General features: G+C 41.3%; 2 protein-coding genes across 4 annotated transcripts in view; one reads left to right on the forward strand and one right to left on the reverse strand.

The window, feature by feature from the left end:
* Positions 1 to 758: 758 nt before the first annotated feature.
* Positions 759 to 8139, reverse strand: LOC109918656 (coiled-coil domain-containing protein 127-like). Of its 3 annotated transcripts, none has more exons than XM_048596321.1 (3): positions 8014 to 8139; positions 3826 to 3960; positions 759 to 3477 (listed from the first exon to the last, which is right to left on the reverse strand). In XM_048596321.1, exons 2-3 carry the CDS (start codon positions 3947 to 3949, stop codon positions 2801 to 2803), a joined length of 801 nt encoding a protein of 266 aa, XP_048452278.1. In that variant the 5' UTR covers positions 3950 to 3960; positions 8014 to 8139; the 3' UTR covers positions 759 to 2800. The 3 variants fall into 3 exon arrangements, with proteins under 3 accessions (XP_048452278.1, XP_020374175.1, XP_048452277.1); XM_020518586.2 differs by having other exon boundaries at positions 3826 to 3979; XM_048596320.1 differs by having other exon boundaries at positions 3826 to 3983.
* Positions 8140 to 8320: 181 nt separating this feature from the next.
* The window catches only part of sdha (succinate dehydrogenase complex, subunit A, flavoprotein (Fp)), a 32270-nt gene continuing 22698 nt past the window's right edge, over positions 8321 to 17892 (forward strand). Inside the window, exons 1-5 of the mRNA XM_020531717.2 lie at positions 8321 to 8454; positions 9151 to 9240; positions 11035 to 11196; positions 14182 to 14325; positions 16368 to 16532. Coding sequence (XP_020387306.1) covers positions 8392 to 8454; positions 9151 to 9240; positions 11035 to 11196; positions 14182 to 14325; positions 16368 to 16532 — 624 coding nt within the window. The 5' untranslated portion in view covers positions 8321 to 8391. The remainder of the gene's footprint in view (positions 8455 to 9150; positions 9241 to 11034; positions 11197 to 14181; positions 14326 to 16367; positions 16533 to 17892) is intronic.

Genomic DNA, 17892 nt, shown 5'->3' on the forward strand with positions numbered 1-17892 from the left:
AGCAGAGCTAACCACTGAGCCACCGTGCCGCCCAAAGGCTCAGGCCTGACAATAATGCTTTACTGCTCACATTCATTAAGGCTCACAAATAGTTGATCTGGAGGATTGTAGCAGAATAAGTGGATCTGGAAATACAGGAAAATAAGAATTTCCAGAAGAATAAAGGGACCATGCTTCATCTCGTTGGCTTTCAATCAGGCACTTGATGAAACAACATTATGATTGTTGACTAGCAACAGCAATCAATCTCTATCAACTAACCTACAACAGATGTGACACAAGGAAAACCACAATGACGAAAGGCTTTTGGAATCATTGCTCTAAAGTGGCTTACTCCTCTGAAGCAAACCATATTTCCCATGTTATGTCTTAACTCAATCATACACTATAAACCAAACATTATTTTCTGAAAAAACATCTAATTTGCTCCTGAAGGAATCAATACAAACCTCTCACCACAAGAATCTGTTCACAGATACTTTCATTAGTTTTGAATTTACACTTTCTCCCTTCCCATACCCACCTTCCAAAAGTGGGCCATGTTCACAGGTATTATGGTGCTGAAGAAGGTGAAATAGCTTGTTGAGATTCCCATTATCCAATTCACTCAGAATCCAAATAACAAAAAAATGCAATAATTGCTGAACCCACATATTTCCCATGATAATCTGACATGAAAACCAGACACAAACCATTAGTGTAATACAGTTATTAAGAAAGGTTTACATAACAAATAGGGTAAAGAAAGAGAGCATTGATGATGTTTATTTACAGGATAGTTTTAATCAGTTCTAGGCATAAATCACCACTTTCTGCATTGAAATTTCATGGAGATAAACATAATTCCTCCAAAAGGACAGGCAACAATAAATATTCAAAAAAGCATAGCATGCTTATCTGAAAGCCATTTAAAAAAAGAAATTCAGCAGAATTCAAGACTTTAATCCGATTCTTCACACACAATTCAGACACAAGATTTCAATACCTCACAGAATTCAAAATCACTTGATTTGAAAACCCTTATATATGATCCAAATTCCACAAATCCGCACATATCCCTTCACCACGGTTCTCAACATCTTTATTCAGATTAGCACAACAAAGTCTTTATAAAGCAGAGACATTTAAAAACAAAGCTGCACTCAAATGCATCCATCTACCAAACCCCTGAACGAAACTGAAGTTGCTCAGTTCATGCTCCTTGTGAAGCAGTGAATAACCCAGAGTAAACTGAGCAACAGATCAATCATGGAAGTTTCTAATATATTGGCACTGTTGTCTTAAATTGACTGATTAGAGATTTAATGAAATACATTGTTGATCAATGTTGTCTGCTCTTCCCCTTATTACTTACTTGTGCAATTGACCATCACTGCTCCGGCAAAAACATTCCAACAAATTCATCATAAAGCAAACATTACTGAGTATGATGATAGAAACAACATCAGAAAGTGGTGACCTTTGTATTGTGCTTACCATCCCAGTTATCAGTACTCAATTCTTCTTCCCAGGTTTTTGGTTGGGTGTCCAAAAAACCTTTACTTGATACTAAAATAGAAAGTCAAAGTTAATTTCAAACATTTGTTTAAAAGGAGATTTATGAATAATCCTCCAATTTCTTTATTGGCAGATCTATCTTCACATAGAGGTCATCTAATATGTTCAAAGTTGAGTTAAACAGATTTTTGACCTACAAACAAGTCAAGGATTATGGAGAGGAGGGGAAGCATAAGGGGGAGCATCAAAGCAGAGCTGAATCCACATTCAGATCAGACACTATCTCACTGAGTGACAGATGTGAAAGGCTGAATAGTCTATTTGATAGGTAAGTGAAAGTGCAATGGACTTCAATCATCTGTTTGTTTCCTTTGTTAGTGAATGTTACAAGAGTTCAGCTAAATCTGCAGCTGCAGATATTGGTCTTTATATCTCACCCAATGATAACACTATTTTTGCACTACAGATTGTAGGGAATGCAAGCTGGCAGTGGCTTACCAATATCAAAGTCAAACATGGCTCCATTTAAACATCACATCCAATCATCTTTCCCCTTTAGCGGTAAAAGAAAAAGACATGAGAAGGAAATAAGATGAATTCGTGACAAATTCGGTACAGAGAGAGGACTGTACTAAGTGAGATAAAGGAAATGTGAAGGAATAATCAGAGATGACATTTTAATTCAACTGTGTTTGGTAATTGCTGCATTGGGCCTCTACGAGTTAATGAAGAATTAGAAGCGTAGGTGTGCAAAATGTACAAACTTTTTTGATCCACAAAATACTCCCATCATTCACAATCAGGAATGTGGGAACTGCTTTCAACAAAACTGCAGGAACTGTTGGACAAGCTACAGCAGGTTCAAATAAACATGAGCAAAATCCAGTGGAGGTCGTCTTTGGTCCAACATCATGTTTCTCCCCCACACCAAGAATGATGATAAATTTACCACATCACGTCTCAAATTACTCACATACTGAATCCCAAAATTATTTTTTTGAACAAAAATCTAATTTGCATTTCTGAATATCATGCTTTGACATCGTCTCCTTTTAGCAATGTTTGAGATTAATTTGCATTGACAACACAAATCCAACAATTTCATGACATAATTAATATCTATAGATGGGTTCATGATAATATGCCTTTTTTTAGTTCTATGCATGGCAATTTGTAAAGATCAGAATTCATGGCACATCTCAATTCAAATTGCAGAATATTTTGTTGACTAATAATGACAGTTATTGGCTATTTTTCAGCAAATCCTGGTACAATTACTTTTTTTTTTAGAAAAATCAATATTTTAGTCAGCTTTTGCCAATAAGGCTGCTTCAACTTTCTTGAATTTCTTCAGATCAGCTTGCAGCTCCCAGTATGCTAGATATACCCACATTAACCTGCCGTTCTGTCTTTTGTCCCTGTTTTGTACATTTGCACAGTGTGTTTCATATTTAAATATATTGTTCAAGCCAGTTTCAATATCTAATTCTCTAGCAATTGGGTTTGTGACAGCTTGGTTAAGCATCTTCCTTTCTAATTCCAGTCTTTCTTGTCGTGGTATGAAATAGCTGCAGAACAGACTTTGTCTATCGACCAGGGAATTTTCAAATTCTTTTATTAGTGCTCTAGCTTTGCTTTGCCACACTGCTTCCCTTTCCATTATGTCTTGATACAGAGCTCCTGCTGCTCCAGAATATTGGAGGGAATGTTTTCTCTGCTCTAAATTTACACGTTCTTCTTCCAGTTGTTTACGTTCCTCAACCAGCTGCCGGCTCTGTGCCAACAGGGCTTCACGGTAACTTTGGACTTTATTTTTGAGCTTCTCCTGCTCTAACTCACAACGTGCAAGCAAGCGTCGATTCTGAAGAATTGTGTCTTCGTATTTCATTTTCAGATCTTTTTCTGTCGTGTTTATAATATTCTTACATTCTGCTCTTGCTTTCTCAATCTCCTTCTGTGATTCTCTGGACCAGATCCAGCCTTGCAAAATTAAATTGAGACAACAAAATTTAATTCCTCTTTGTTATTTTCTCAAAATCTGTAGGAAGACTTTCAACCACAGGCCACATCTCTCTGTCTTAAATAGCAGATATATCAAGAAATAACTTTAATATTGTGCAGTTTGCATCAAATAATGGTAAGATCATTGGGGTCAGAAAGAGGTGAGAGGGGTTAGGTTTTCAAAAAAAAGCAGGGAAATGTTTGAAAGGCTCACTTTTGTTCCCAAGCACACTTTTCATAAATTCCAGAAGTACAATTTTACAATGCAAAGTGTAAGGTTCTGACAAACAGAACACAGCGACATTAATCTAAATTCACAACACTTACGAAAGGCAGCCAGTCCCAGCACAGGCACCAGCAAAGCATAATTCCATTTGCTTCCACCACCTCCACCATCCTGGTGATTGGGGAAAATATTCCAGTGCTGTTCTGGCACGTTGAGATTATTCATGAAGTCACAGTCTGCTAGCAACAATAATATCTGGCTTCAAGCAGCAAAAAACATAAACAAAATTAAGCAAAGCACATTATGTAGAACATCAAGGAAACAGATCATTTGGGCCAACATGTCCATCCTGGCAATTATGTTCCATCCAGGCCTGTTCCCAAACTTTGTCACAACCTTGTCCTCGTATCTCTCCCTTTGTTCCCTCACTTTATACTTATTTATCTTCATTTTGAATGAATCTATACTATCCACTTTAACTCTTCCTGGGATTGCAAAATTCAATCTTCACTTCTCTCAGGATAAGGATGCTTCTCTGAATTCCCTCTTTGATTTCTTGGTAATTGCCATATATTTATAATCTCCAGTTTTGCTCTTCCTGACAAGTGGGAACACACTGTGTGCGTGATCAAAACTTTTCAGAAGGTTAGAAGCCCCTATTAGGTCACTCCTCCATCTTTACTTTTCAGGGGAAAAAAAAATAAAGACACTTAGGCTGTTCACCCTTGTCCAATTGGTATGATGCAACAGTTTTGGTATAATTCTTGCAATTTTTTATTTAAAAGTTCAATAGATTGTACTAAACTATTTTTGTAAGCAGCATTGGGATATCATTTAAAATAAAAACTTGTGACCAACAAGTGTTATGATTCAATGATCTTACTACAATTCAAAGCACACTTGATATTCTCAAATGCAGAACTCTAAATCTCTAAATTCTAACAAAGTGATCAAGGCAAAGACAACTGAACCGTCAATTTAACTGGTCAAAGTACTTTAAAAAAGATGATGGATTCTCTGGTATTTTGCGCTATTATCTGCTCTTCCCATCAATGTGAGCGTAGTTTTAATATGTTTTAATTAAAACAAATGGTACTGGAGGTAACTCATGTCAGCTGAAAATGCTTAACATAAGCAGTAATAAGTTTTTTTGCCTCTCTCATGCTCTTGCATTTTACACTACTCTACATAAAATCCAAGGCCATTGAAGTCAGTAGCACTGTATGCTGGTTCTCTATTACTTAATTAATTCCTTTGTTTCTTCCTCCCACTTAACCTAACCAGACTGCATTTCCCATCTGTCTGTGCATTTGCTAACACACATTAGGCATGGGTTAGAAATCTATGAATAGCACAATATAGTTATACCACAACCTAGAAGTGTGCAGGCAGATAAGGAATGGGTGACCAGGCAGTCCAAGAAAACTGGGTTTGTACAGATACCCGCTGCTCACAAACTGATTTTCCAGTTTGGACACAAGATGCAGGTGGGGAAGAAGAATGGAAGAGAAGTACCAATAGGCAACTCTTTAGTCAGACCTTTACAAACCTTATTGAGTTCTTTAAGAAGGTGACCAAACAGGTGGATGAGGGTAAAGCAGTTGATGTGGTGTATATGGATTTCAGTAAAGCGTTTGATAAGGTTCCCCACGGTAGGCTATTGCAGAAAATACGGAGGCATGGGATTGAGGGTGATTTAGTGGTTTGGATCAGAAATTGGCTAACTGTAAGAAGACAGAGGGTGGTGGTTGATGTGAAATGCTCATCCTGGAGTTCAGTTACTAGTGGTGTACTGCAAGGATCTGTTTTGGGGCCACTGCCGTTTGTCATTTTTATAAATGACCTGGATGAGGGCGTAGAAGGATGGGTTAGTAAATTTGCAGATGATACTAAAGTCGGTGGAGTTGTGGATAGTGCGGAAGGGCAGAGCTTCCGCTGCAGAGCTGGGCTGAGAGGTGGCAAATGGAGTTTAATGCGGAAAAGTGAGAGGTGATTCACTTTGGAAGGAGTAACAGGAATACAGAGTACTGAGCTAATGGTAAGATTCTTGGTAGTGTGGATGAGCAGAGAGATCTCGGTGTCCATGTGCATAGATGACTGAAAGTTGCCACCGAGGTTGATAGGATTGTTAAGAAGGCGTATGGTGTATTAGGTTTTATTGGTAGAGGGATTGAGTTTCGGAGCCATGAGATCAGGTTGCAGCTGTACAAAACTCTTGGAGTATTGCGTACAGTTCTGGTCGCTGCATTATAGGAAGGATGTGGAAGCATTGGAAAGGGTGCAGAGGAGATTTACCAGGATGTTGCCTGGTATGGAGGGAAGGTCTTATGTGAAAAGGTTGAGGGACTTGAGGCTGTTTTCGTTAGAGAGAAGGTTAAGAGGTGACTTAATAGAGACATACAAGATGATCAGAGGATTAGATAGGGTGGACAGTGAGAGCCTTTTTCCTCGGATGGTGATGGCTAGCACGAGGGGACATAGCTTTAAGTTGAGGGGTGATAGATATAGGACAAATGTCAGAGGTAGGTTCTTTACTCAGAGAGTAGTAAGGTCGTGGAATGCCCTGCCTGCAACAGTAGTAGACTCGCCAACTTTAAGGGCATTTAAATGGTCATTGGATAAACATATGGATGATAATGAAATAGTGTAGGTTAGATGGGCTTCAGATTGGTTTCACAGGTCGGCGCAACATCGAGGGCCGAAAGGCCTGTACTGCACTGTAATGTTCTATGTTCTAGACATTCCTGCAGCTGTAAACATGACTCCAAGAATGTATGTTGCCTCCCTGGAGCCAGGGTCAAAGATGTCACAGAACAGATGCAGTATATGCTCTTGGGATAGGGTGAACAGATAGACACTGTCACCCATATTGGTACCAATGAATTAAATAGGATGAGAGATGAAATCCTGAAAGCAGATTTCAGGACGCCTAGAAGGAAATTGCAAAACATGGCATCCAAAGCAGTAATCTCATGATTACAAAGTCCCAAGTGGTAATGACCACAGAAACAGAAAAAGTGAGCAATTTAACATATTGCTGGAAAATTGGTTTAGGAGGGAGGCCATGAGATTCCTGAAGCATCATGACTGGTTCTAGGCCTCCTGTATAAGATTGATGGGGTGCATCTTGGCAGGAAGCAAAACAGAAATTGCTGGAAAATCTCAGCCGGTCTGGCAGCACCTGCAGAGAGAAATCAGAGCTAATGTTTTGGGTCCAGTGACCCCTTCTTCAGAACAGAAATATTGAAGTATGCTTGAATAGGCTGCAAATATGAGTATTGAGATCACATGCCCAAGTCTACACATTTTTGTTTACATTAATTAGAAATGCGTTTAACTTCATCTTGAATCCTTATCAGCCAACATGTTTGGTTGTTGTTTAAAGTACATGTACTTCTCACAACTGATGTCTTAGCAGCACCTGATAGCCATGTAGTAACTTTGAAGCAACTCCAATTGAAATAACTCCAAGAAGGCCAGTATCCTGTCACCAAGACACCCTTTATTTACACATGCATAGTACATGGCACTGATCCAGCTTGCTCAGTGTCGACTCCTAGAGTGAACAGAACCCCTGGGACTCTTGTTATATCCATCAGCCAGGGCTCCCCAATTGAACCAGGTTAACGGCCTCAATCGGGAAACTCCTTTTCTATGAGATCCACCTGGTTGACCTTGTTCTAATCACTGCAGTTGTGATGTATGAAACTTTGCAGGCAAATATGCACATAGCAATCTCCCAGAAACATGTGTCCCTGGAGAAGCTCAGCAGGTCTGGAACCAGTTCTGAGGAAGGGTCACCGGACCCGAAACATTAACTCAGTTTTTACCTTCACAGATGCTGCCAGACCTGCCGAGTTTCTCCAGCAACTTTGTTTTTGATCCTGATTTACAGCATCCGCAGTTCTTTCATTTTTTTCTTCTTAAAACTTATATGTCCCACTAGTCCAACAGCAACCTGATAATGGTCAAACCTGCTGATTTATACTTTACAATGTTCCCAGGCACCACCATTACCATCCCTGGGTATGTCCTATCCCCCCAAAACTTAGGGCAGGCCCAGCAGAGGTGACAGCATAATGATACACAGCCAGGAAAGAGATACCCTGGATGTATATCGAGTACAGACCCCGGTGAATGACCCCTCTTTCTCCTGTCTCTTTCTGACCATCTTTTGATGGCGCAGTTCTTCACTGAGCTGCAGCCATTTCCCGCCGTCTGAGGGAGAAGCACAGGGTGCCCGACCAGGTTGAGCTCGACATCAGAACTCCATGCGGTGACAGCTTTACCTGCTTTTCTTTCTTTTTCTTTTGTTTTGCTGCAGTTGCCTGCAGTCGAGGTCCCCTCTGGTTATCCGGCGCGGACCGCCCAGGAACGGATAGGTGAGCCACGGACCACCCCTCCTCTCCACTCACCCCCCCCCCCCCGGCAAATGGACCAGTCCGCCTCCCCCCCAACCAAACTCATAACCCCGGCAAATGGACCAGTCCGACCGCCGCCCACCCCCCACAAACTCATAACCCCGGCAAATGGACCAGTCCGACCGCCGCCCACCCCCACAAACTCATACCCACGGTAAATGGACCGGTCCGACCTCCCTCCGCCCGTCCCCCGGGCCCATGAGGAGGCTAGCCCGGCGGCACTGCGCAGGCGTCGGCTGATACAAAATGGCGGCGCGTTGCTTGGTGTCCGCTTTGGCGAATCGCCGGCTTAGGGTGGGCTTCAGGCAGGTGAGTAGCTCCAGGTCACCAGCTCCGGTTCGGGGTGGGCCTCAAATAGGTCACCAGCTTCAGGTCAGGGTAGGCTTCAGGGAGCGAGTGGCTGTTATAGGCGACAGGTCGAGCTCGGACTAGTGTTTGTTGTCAGTCACTACAAGGTTATCCTGGTTGTGTAACTAGCAACAGTTACATAACTGGTTATTGTTAGCAGTGAGTTATATCAGTGCTCGGCTCTACTAGTGGTTAGTGTTATCTTAGTCCTATCGGTGTTATCCTGGTCCTAGACTTCTAGAAAGCTGTTGTGAGTATCTTGGTTATACTGGGGATGGGGAGAGTGGCCGCAGGGGTTCACCTGTGATCCAGATCTAGAGGTAAACGATACATAAGCTGTGAAGATGTCCGAGTGGGGAAATGCAGCTGTACTAACGACAGAATATTGAAATGCCCCAAGAAGTGTGATGACAAAAATTGTGATCAGTTCTGTGATTTAAGAAATATATCTTTCACTGGAAGCATTCATCATTGGCTTTCTCCCTTCTCACCTTCCTCGCAGATCCCACTTTCTCTTTCCCCTTGCCCACAGCCACCCTCTCTTTCATGTCTGTGTGGCCTCTCCACCGATGTTCTGACCCCCTTTGCCTGAAATATGCTTCCAATTGTGACTTTATAATGTACAATTCTAATTAATTGTGTTTTCTATTTTTACAGATTCCAGCAGTGTACCAAACTGCAGCTCGCAGATTCCACTTTGCTGTCAATGGGAAACATAACAAAAATGCCAACAAAGTTTCAAATGCAGTAAGTAAAGGTTGTATTTGGATACTTGATCATGTTTGCCCAGTATTATTGCAGCAAATTCTAACAAGAGTCCAAATGCAAATTATTAATTTTAGATAACAAGGTGTAGAGCTGGATGAACGGAGCAGGAACGCTGATGTTTCGGGCCTAGACCCTTCTTCAGAAAATGAGCAAAGGCTTAGAAAAAAAAATTGCTGTCACTGAGCAGTGTTACCAAGGATCTTTCTGAAGAAGGGTCTAGGCCTGAAACGTCAGCCTTCCTGCTCCTCTGATGCTGCTTGGCCTGCTGTGTTCATCCAGCTCTATACCTTGTTATTTCAGATTCTCCAACATCTGCAGTTCCTACTATCTCTTATTAATTTTAGGTTCAGAATATGGTGATGTTTTCTGAATTTCAGTACTGCATTTGTGGGTACTAGTTAAATTTTGCTGACTGCTCTCTGCCACTACCCAAATCATATCAGTTCTAACCAAGTAGATGAAATCTGCATCAATCCTGAGTCACTACTCTGACTTCAGGTTTATCTCTGCCGAATCAGGGTTGTCTTTCTCTCCAGAATGTCTTGATGCTGATACACAATGCCTTTCTATTGGGCAAGTGTTTGGACCTTCTGGATCCAAAGATCCTTGGTAACACTGCTCAGTGACAGCATTTTTTTTTTCTAAGCCTTTGCTCATTAACAAAAGTCAGCAGCCTTTGTGAGTCTGGGCTTATCCAACATCTGGTATCAGATGAGCACAGGTTTTCTTCAATTTAGTATAGGGAAAACTGAAGCCATTGTTTTAGTTTAGACAGCACAGTGGCTCAGTGCCTAGCAGTGCTGCCTCACAGCTCTGGGGATTTGGGTTCGATTCTAGCTTTGGCTTTCCTCCCAGAGTCCAGAGATGTGGAGGGATGTGTCGGTTGGCCATACTAAATTACCTGTATCCAAACTTGTACATTTGCTAGACTTGACTATTCCAAGGTGCTCCTGGTTGTTCATTTGTATTCTGTAGTCAGTAAACTAAAGTCAGGGTCATTTAAAACTCTGTTAGGGTTCATGTCTTTATTTGCAGCACATTATCGCTCTGTATGTCTTTACCTCTATTCTGGCTCCTGGTCAAGCAATGTCTTGAGAACATTTTCAACTTGGTTTTCAAATATATCTGTGACTTCCCCCTTCCTGTTCCTAATCTTCTCCAACTCCACAGACTTGCTAGATATCAATACTTCTCTAATTCTAGCAACTTGTGCAATTACAATTTGAATTGTCACGTCATTGGTGGTTGTCCTTCTGTTGCCTAGGCTCCAAGCTTGGGACATTGAGATAGCAAGAACTGCAGATGCTGGAGTCAGAGATAACACAGCGTGGAACTGGAGGAACACAGCAGGCAAGGTAGCATCAGAGGAGCAGGAAAGTTGACATTTCGGGTTGGGACCCATTTCTGAAGAAGGGTGCTGTCCCAAAACGTCAACTTTCCGGCTCCTCTGCTGCCTGGCCTGCTGTGTTCCTCCAGCTCCACGCTGTTAAGCTTTGGCTTTTGTTCCTTTTACATCTTGACCTTGTGTACCTCCTTTAAGATATTCTGAAACCCTTTTTGGTCATCTGACCTAACATTTCCTTGGTATAATTTTGTTTTCTAATGCTCCTGTGAAGTGCCTTAGATCTTTCCTTGCATTAAAGGTGCTGTAAATATAAGGTTTTTTTTTTTGAGCATCAGTAAATGTTGTCATCTCTGATTCTTTACTTTTACAGTCTGAACCATGGACATGGTAACCACAATGTGTATGTGTATCTTGCTTCTTGAATATAGATTTCTACTCAGTATCCAGTGGTTGATCATGAATTCGATGCAGTGGTTGTTGGAGCAGGTGGTGCTGGTTTGCGAGCAGCTTTTGGTTTATCTGAAGCTGGTTTCAACACTGCTTGTATTACAAAACTCTTTCCTACCAGATCGCACACAGTTGCTGCTCAGGTGAGACACTAATGTTCTTTTTGTGCATTGTAAGCAGCAATATCCTCTGATTTGTATTTAAGTATGAACAGTTGTATAAACTCTTTCCACAACCATTGTGATTGAGCAGTGTGAGTGAGTATCATGAGAACCATTCAGAATATAAATTGTAGGAAGTTAGATGCCAAGGACATGGCTGTGGTTAGTGGTCAGAGATCCAGTTGGGGTGCATGCTAGGGAATATAGCTGGTCAAGAAATGGCTAGCTTCTGTGCTAAGGGATGTAGCTGTGGCTAGGACTGGTGCTTGCTGATGTGACCTGAGCCAGTGGTATAGTATATGGCTGGGACCCTTGCTAGGATATGTGGTTGTGTTATGCATTAGAAGACTTTGTTGGGAAGGATGTGCACAGCAAAATTCCACATGCAGCAGCAGGATTAATGCCAATATAAATATTTTGAGAGATGCATGTCCCTAAATCCTCAAAAGCAGCAGCACAGGTAAGTAAGGTGGTTAAGAAGGTACAAACTGCCATTATTAGTCAAGGAATTGAATATAGGATCAAATAGGTTGTGATGGAGTTGTATATAACATTTAGTTAGGCTACAACCGAAGTACTGTATGCAGTTCTGGCGGCCACGCTACAGGAGGGATGTGATTGTACTAAAGACTAAATGTTGCCCTAGCTGGATCAATTCAACCACAAACAGCTAGGCTGGGTTATTTTCCTTAGAGCAGAGAAGGCTGAGAGGGTATCTGAGTAAGCTGTACAAAATAATGGGGGGGCATAGACAGGGCAGATAGGGTGAAATTTTTCCACTGCGTGGAGGGGATTAAGGAGAGAGGTTTTCATCCAAAGAGTTTTGAGAATCTGAACTCTCGGGCTGAAAGGTTGGCAGAGGCGGACATTCAAGAACTATTTTGATGAGCACTCGATGCCATAAGCATACAAGGATTTGGGCCAAGTGCTAGGAAATGGGATTAGAATAGATAGATGTTTGATGGCCCGTTGTGCCCATGCTGGTCAGACAATCTCTGCGTGCTGTAAAAACTCCGTGACACTGAGTGTTGGGCTGGTCGCTAGTTAAGCTGCTTTCCTTGAGTAAAGTGATGCGATCTTGTAAAGTCTATTTGCAAGATGGAGTAAGCAACTTAAAATGTTGGCTTAAAAAAAATAGCACCTTTGTCAATGCAGCAGCTCCTCGGTAATGCAAAGAATTTTGTGGTCAATTTTCTGGGATCAGACCTAAAGCCACGATATCCTATCTCTGATGAAAATGTTGCCTTTGAGGCAAGGCTAGCAATATGCTATAGTATCTTGGAAAAGAATACTTTTTAGATATAGGTTCATTCAGGTGTATGAAAACTAAAGTGTTGCAGATTTGGGAAACTGTGTACAAGATTGCTTACAGACTGTACGTGTGCATGTATTGGGAGGTAAAGTTGTAAATTGGCAGTAGTTGGGAGGGTAGTGTATATCTGTGCAAGATAGGATACAGAACTAATTATGAGCTCTGTGGATGGCAGGGATGAGAGAGGCTGTTTTTACAATGGAATGTATAGTTGTCAATTTTGGGTTAGAAGCTGCGTACGGACCTTCCCTTCATCGTCAGGTCAGAAGTGGGGATGTTTGCTGATTGCGCAATGTTCAGCACATTCCTGATTCCTCGGGTGCTGAAGCAGCCCATGCTCAAATACAACAATATCCAGGCTTGGGCTGAAAAGTGGCAAGTAACATTCGCGCTACCAATGCCAGGCTATGACCATTACCAATAAGACACAATCTAACTACTACTCCTTGACATTCAATGGTGTTACCATCACTGAAACCCCCCCAGGATGTTGATAGTGGGGGATATCATTGACCAGAAACTCAGCTGGACTCACCACACAAACACAGTGGCTACAAGAGCAGGTCAGAGGCTAGGACTACTAGGGGGAGTGACTTGCCTAACTCCCCAAAGCCTGTCCAGCATCTACAAGGCACAAGTCAGGAGTGTGATGGAATACCCCCCACTTGCCTGGATGCGTGCAGCTCCAACAATACTCAAGAAGGTTGACAGCATCCAGGACAAAGTAGGCACTGCATCCACAAGCATCAGTTCCCTTCGCCACCGATGCTCAGTGTATACTATCTACAAAATGCACTGCAGAAATTCACCAAAGATTCTCAGCACATTCCAAACCCACAACCACTTCCATCTAGAAGGACTCAGGCAGCAGATACATGGGAACACCACTACCTTCAACTTCCCCTCCAAATCACTCACCATCCTGACTTGGAAATATATTGGTGTTCCTTCACTGTTTCTGGGTCAAAATCCTGGAATTCCCTCCTTAATGGTATTGTGAGTCAACCCATAACAAGTGGACTGCAGCGGTTCAAGAAGGTAGCTCACTACCACCTTCTCAAGGCCAACTAGGGTAGGCAATAAATGCTGGGCAGCCAGCAACGCCACATTCCACAAATTAATGAAAAAACTGTTGGACCGTCCCTAGACTCAACTCTAAATGAGGAAATGGATATGTGCTGTGAAGCAATAACCTCCAATCTAACAACTGAAGTAAATGTGTACAGTACTGCTTAGATTGTAGAGTAGCATTAAGGATACGTTTAAACATAGAAAAAAGAGCAAGAGTAGGCCATTCAGCCCTTTGATCCTGTACCATCATTCCATAGGGTCATGACTGAGTATCCAACTCACTACCCTGTTCCTGTGTTCTCCCTTTAGCCCTAAGTACTATATCTAACTCCATCTTGAAAACATTGTTTCATGAAACAATCAAAAGTTGATCTAGGTGAGTCAAGTTCTCTTGCGACGTTGAAATTAGGAATAATTAGTGGGACTAAGTCAATAGTTTACTTCTCTTTTAATCTCATCCTATGCTTCATCTGAGTGTTTGTTGTTGATACTAACTATGGGCAACAGTTTCATTTTCTCACTGATTCTTTCTGATGACAACAAATGAAAAGAAGGCTTAAAGAAACATCTGGTTATTTTTGCAGGGTGGAATAAATGCTGCACTGGGTAATATGGAGAGTGATGATTGGAGGTGGCATTTTTACGATACTGTTAAGGGATCTGATTGGCTGGGAGATCAAGATGCAATCCACTATATGACCGAACAGGCACCAGCTGCCGTGATTGAGGTAAGACAGCGTGAGATTTTTAAATACAAGGTATTTAGTAACTGAAATGTTTTACAGGATAGTGGAATGGGTGGGATAACATCTCCGGTTGCTGTCCTTGAGACTTATATTTACCTCTCGTCAAGGTTGATGGGATGCCCATATTTTATTTCTGACAGCAATAAAAGTCCAATAACTTAGACTTGAACCTTTTCAACCAGGTTTTTTGAGATGGGGGTGGTGCATGTACACAACATTTAATTAACCATGTTACCAGACTAAGTTGTTGGTTGGCTTGGAACAGATGGATGCCGTATTTGTGTAGTAGCAAATCTTAGAGTTTTCACAACAGTAACTCAGCAGGTCTGGTGGCATCTATGGAGAGATAGTGGAGTTAAAATTCTTCAGAACTGAAGAACGCCAAACACTAACTCTACTATGTGTTAAACAATCTTCAACCCGTCTAAAGACATTGCCCCCAGTACTATGAGCTCCTAACTTGTGCAATAACCTTTTACATGGCACCCTGTCTAGTGCTTTCTGGAAATGGAATTATATTACATATATTAGTTTCCCTTTATCATCTCTGCTTGTTGAACGCTATCATATTGGTCAAACATAATTTCCCTTTCAAAACCAAGTTGATTCTTTGATTATGTTAAGCTGTTCAAAAAGCTCTAATCCTTTTATAATGGACTGTAACATTTTCCCAATGACAGATGTCAGATAGACTGGCCTTCAGTTTTCTGTTTTCTGTCTCCTGTCTTTGAACCGGGGTGTCATATCAGTGGTTTCCCAATCTGCCCAAACCCATCAGAATCCAGTGAGTTCTGGGATATTTTGACCAATATTTCCACTATCTCTGCAGCCACTTCCTTTAAAACCCTTCGAAGTTGGCCATCAGACCCTGGTGACTTACCTGCCTTTGGTACCATAAATTTGTCAAATACCTTGTTCCACATGGTAAAGACTTTAAGACCTTTCCTCGCTTATCTAATCTCCTTGGAGTGTTTACGGTGACCTCCAATGTGAAGACTGTTGCAAATTATTGGTTTGTTATCTTCCATTTCCCTGTACCCTGTAGTCACTTCCTCAATTTTATCCTGCAAGAATGCCATACTCTGTTTAGCTGCTTTTTTTTTTCAAAAAATATTCTCCTGGGAAAAACAAAACAAGAGCATGTATTTCTTACCAAATTACTTCCATATTCAAATCACAAAAAAAAATTCTCTCCCTAGCTTCTTAGTCATCTGCTGCGACTCAGTCGTGGGGGTAAAGAGTCAAATTTTCCACATTGCCACTAGTTTTGCTTGCTCTGTGTATCTTAGTTTTTGATTGGATACCCTCCTTGACCTCCTTTTGTTCACCACAGGTGGTTCATCCTTCTCACCAAATCCTTTTGACCAAAATAAACTTTTGTTGAGCACTATGAAATACCTGCTGAAAAAACCTGCCACTGTTCATTCACTCTTTTACTTATTCATATTTCTATTTGTGCCATCAGCTCATCTATCATGTTGCAAATGCTGCCATGTTATGTACACTTCCCACCTGGAGGATTGTTAAATCCAAAATTGCTTATTAATTCCACCTCACTACATATTACTAGATCTAAATTTGGACTCTACCAATTTGTCTTCCGTGTTGCCCTTACTCCACTAAATTGTCCAGTCAAATGCAGATTAAAATCACCTATGACAATTGCAGCGCCGTTTTTACATGCATCCATTGTATCCTAATTTACACTAGTCTTATAGTGAGGCAACTCCTCTGGAGCCTATAGAATACTCCCACCCATGACTTCCGTCCCTTGCTCCTCCTTATTTCCACCCAAACTGATTACCTTTAGCAACTCCTGCATTGAGGATTTCTGTGGCTGCCTTTATGATGGAAACGTGTCAGGAGGAGAGAACGTTATGGGAGATGCTGAAGCAACGAGAGTGATGCAGAGCAACTTGTAATTGTCAGATTTTGAATATCTAGGCCTTGACGTCTAAATATTTTTCTAGAAAAATGAGCTGTTAACAAATATTGTTTTGTGTTTTCTCTTGTCTTTATACCAGCTGGAAAATTATGGAATGCCTTTCAGTAGGACTGAGGCAGGCAAGATCTATCAACGTGCATTTGGTGGGCAAAGCCTGCAATATGGAAAAGGGGGACAGGCTCACCGCTGCTGTTGTGTTGCAGACCGGACAGGACACTCTTTACTGCATACTCTATATGGCAGAGTAAGACATGTTGACTGATACCTTAAACACTAATAAAACAAAGGGATAAATTTAGTATTTTTGGAGATCAATCATTCATCAGAAGAGTAAGATTAAGTTCCCTAAATGTGAACATATCTTTTTATGTTTCCTTTTCAGGAACAGTTTGTGTTTCTTTATCATCTTCAGTGTAATAATATATTCCAAGTCTCTGTACAAAAGTATTAACAAACAAAATTTGACACTAAGTCTCTCAATTAGGTAATTGAACTAGGTTTAAGGTGCATTGTAAAGGAGGACAGTGTGTGTAAAGACTTTTTTTTTTCCCTGCATTTTTGATTGTGGGTTGAAATGGGAAAATTACTGCTTTAAAAACCAAGCATTGTTAAAGGATTCCTGCCCTTTTTTAAAACAAATTAACAATGCTTATTGTAAGTACTTTACTCTGCAGTTTATTTCAAGCAGTAGTGGAATTCCAGTTTATAGACCAGTCAAAGCCAAGAGGAATGTACAAATGGAGCTTTGACTGGCAACAAATAGCTGATTGAATTATGGACGGGGAACCAGTGACAAAGGCCTCCTGCCTGACAACAATTGTAATTGGTTGCTAGGTAGCTGAACAGTTGGGGGCTATGAATGAAATAGGGAGAAGCCATAAGGTGTCTGCAAGGGCAGGAGAAGAATCCAGATCAATCACAGAGCAGCCATGTCCTGACAAACATAAAATACCATCTCCACAAACTCTGTGAACAAGAATCATTTAATTGTCTTTGAGTCTTCTCTCCATCCTACACACTTGTATTTATTCCTGCCTGTTTGTCAGAGTTTATCAGTGGTTAGAGTTTTAACTAGTCGAGTTATGTTGGTGGTTCATAATTGTTTGTCTGTAGGTAGGGTCTGTTTACTTATAAAAAGTAGCAATTCTTGTTTATTACAGAAACCTGTTCAGTGCTTTCTGTCAACCTGTGTCTAAAAGACAGATAAATTAGGGAATTCTATGCACGTTTTAAAATCTTCTAACTTTGTGATAACTCTGGGGGCTAGTTCAGGCTCTAAAATTATTGAACTCAATATGGAGTCTGGAGGGCTGCAGAGTCCCCACGTGGAAAATGAGGTGGTGTTCTTTCAGCTTGCGCTGAGCTTCGCTGGAGCACTGCAGCAAGTCTGAGTCACAGATGTTAGCCAGGGAACACAGGTGTTCTGCGAAGCAGTCACCCAGGCTGTACTTCGTTTTCCCAATGTGGTGGAGACCACATTGTAAGCAGCTGATGCAGTAGACTAGATTATGAGAAGTGCAGGTAAAGTATATTTGGTATCTCTGGAAGGTATATTTGGGCCTTTGGATACTGGGGAGGGAGGAGGTGAATGGGCAGGTGTTACA

The sequence above is a fragment of the Rhincodon typus genome, chromosome 4 (assembly GCF_021869965.1).
Source record: "Rhincodon typus isolate 14 chromosome 4, sRhiTyp1.1, whole genome shotgun sequence".
Lineage (NCBI taxonomy): Eukaryota > Metazoa > Chordata > Chondrichthyes > Orectolobiformes > Rhincodontidae > Rhincodon > Rhincodon typus.

What these genes read in the sequence shown, in the direction of transcription:
- LOC109918656 (XM_048596321.1), bottom strand. Translation starts at nt 3,949, where the DNA reads ATGAATAATCTCAACGTGCCAGAACAGCACTGGAATATTTTCCCCAAT. An exon ending in GCTGGGACTGGCTGCCTTTC is followed by an intron (nt 3,478 to 3,825) that starts GTAAGTGTTGTG and finishes TAATTTTGCAAG; the next exon opens with GCTGGATCTGGTCCAGAGAA.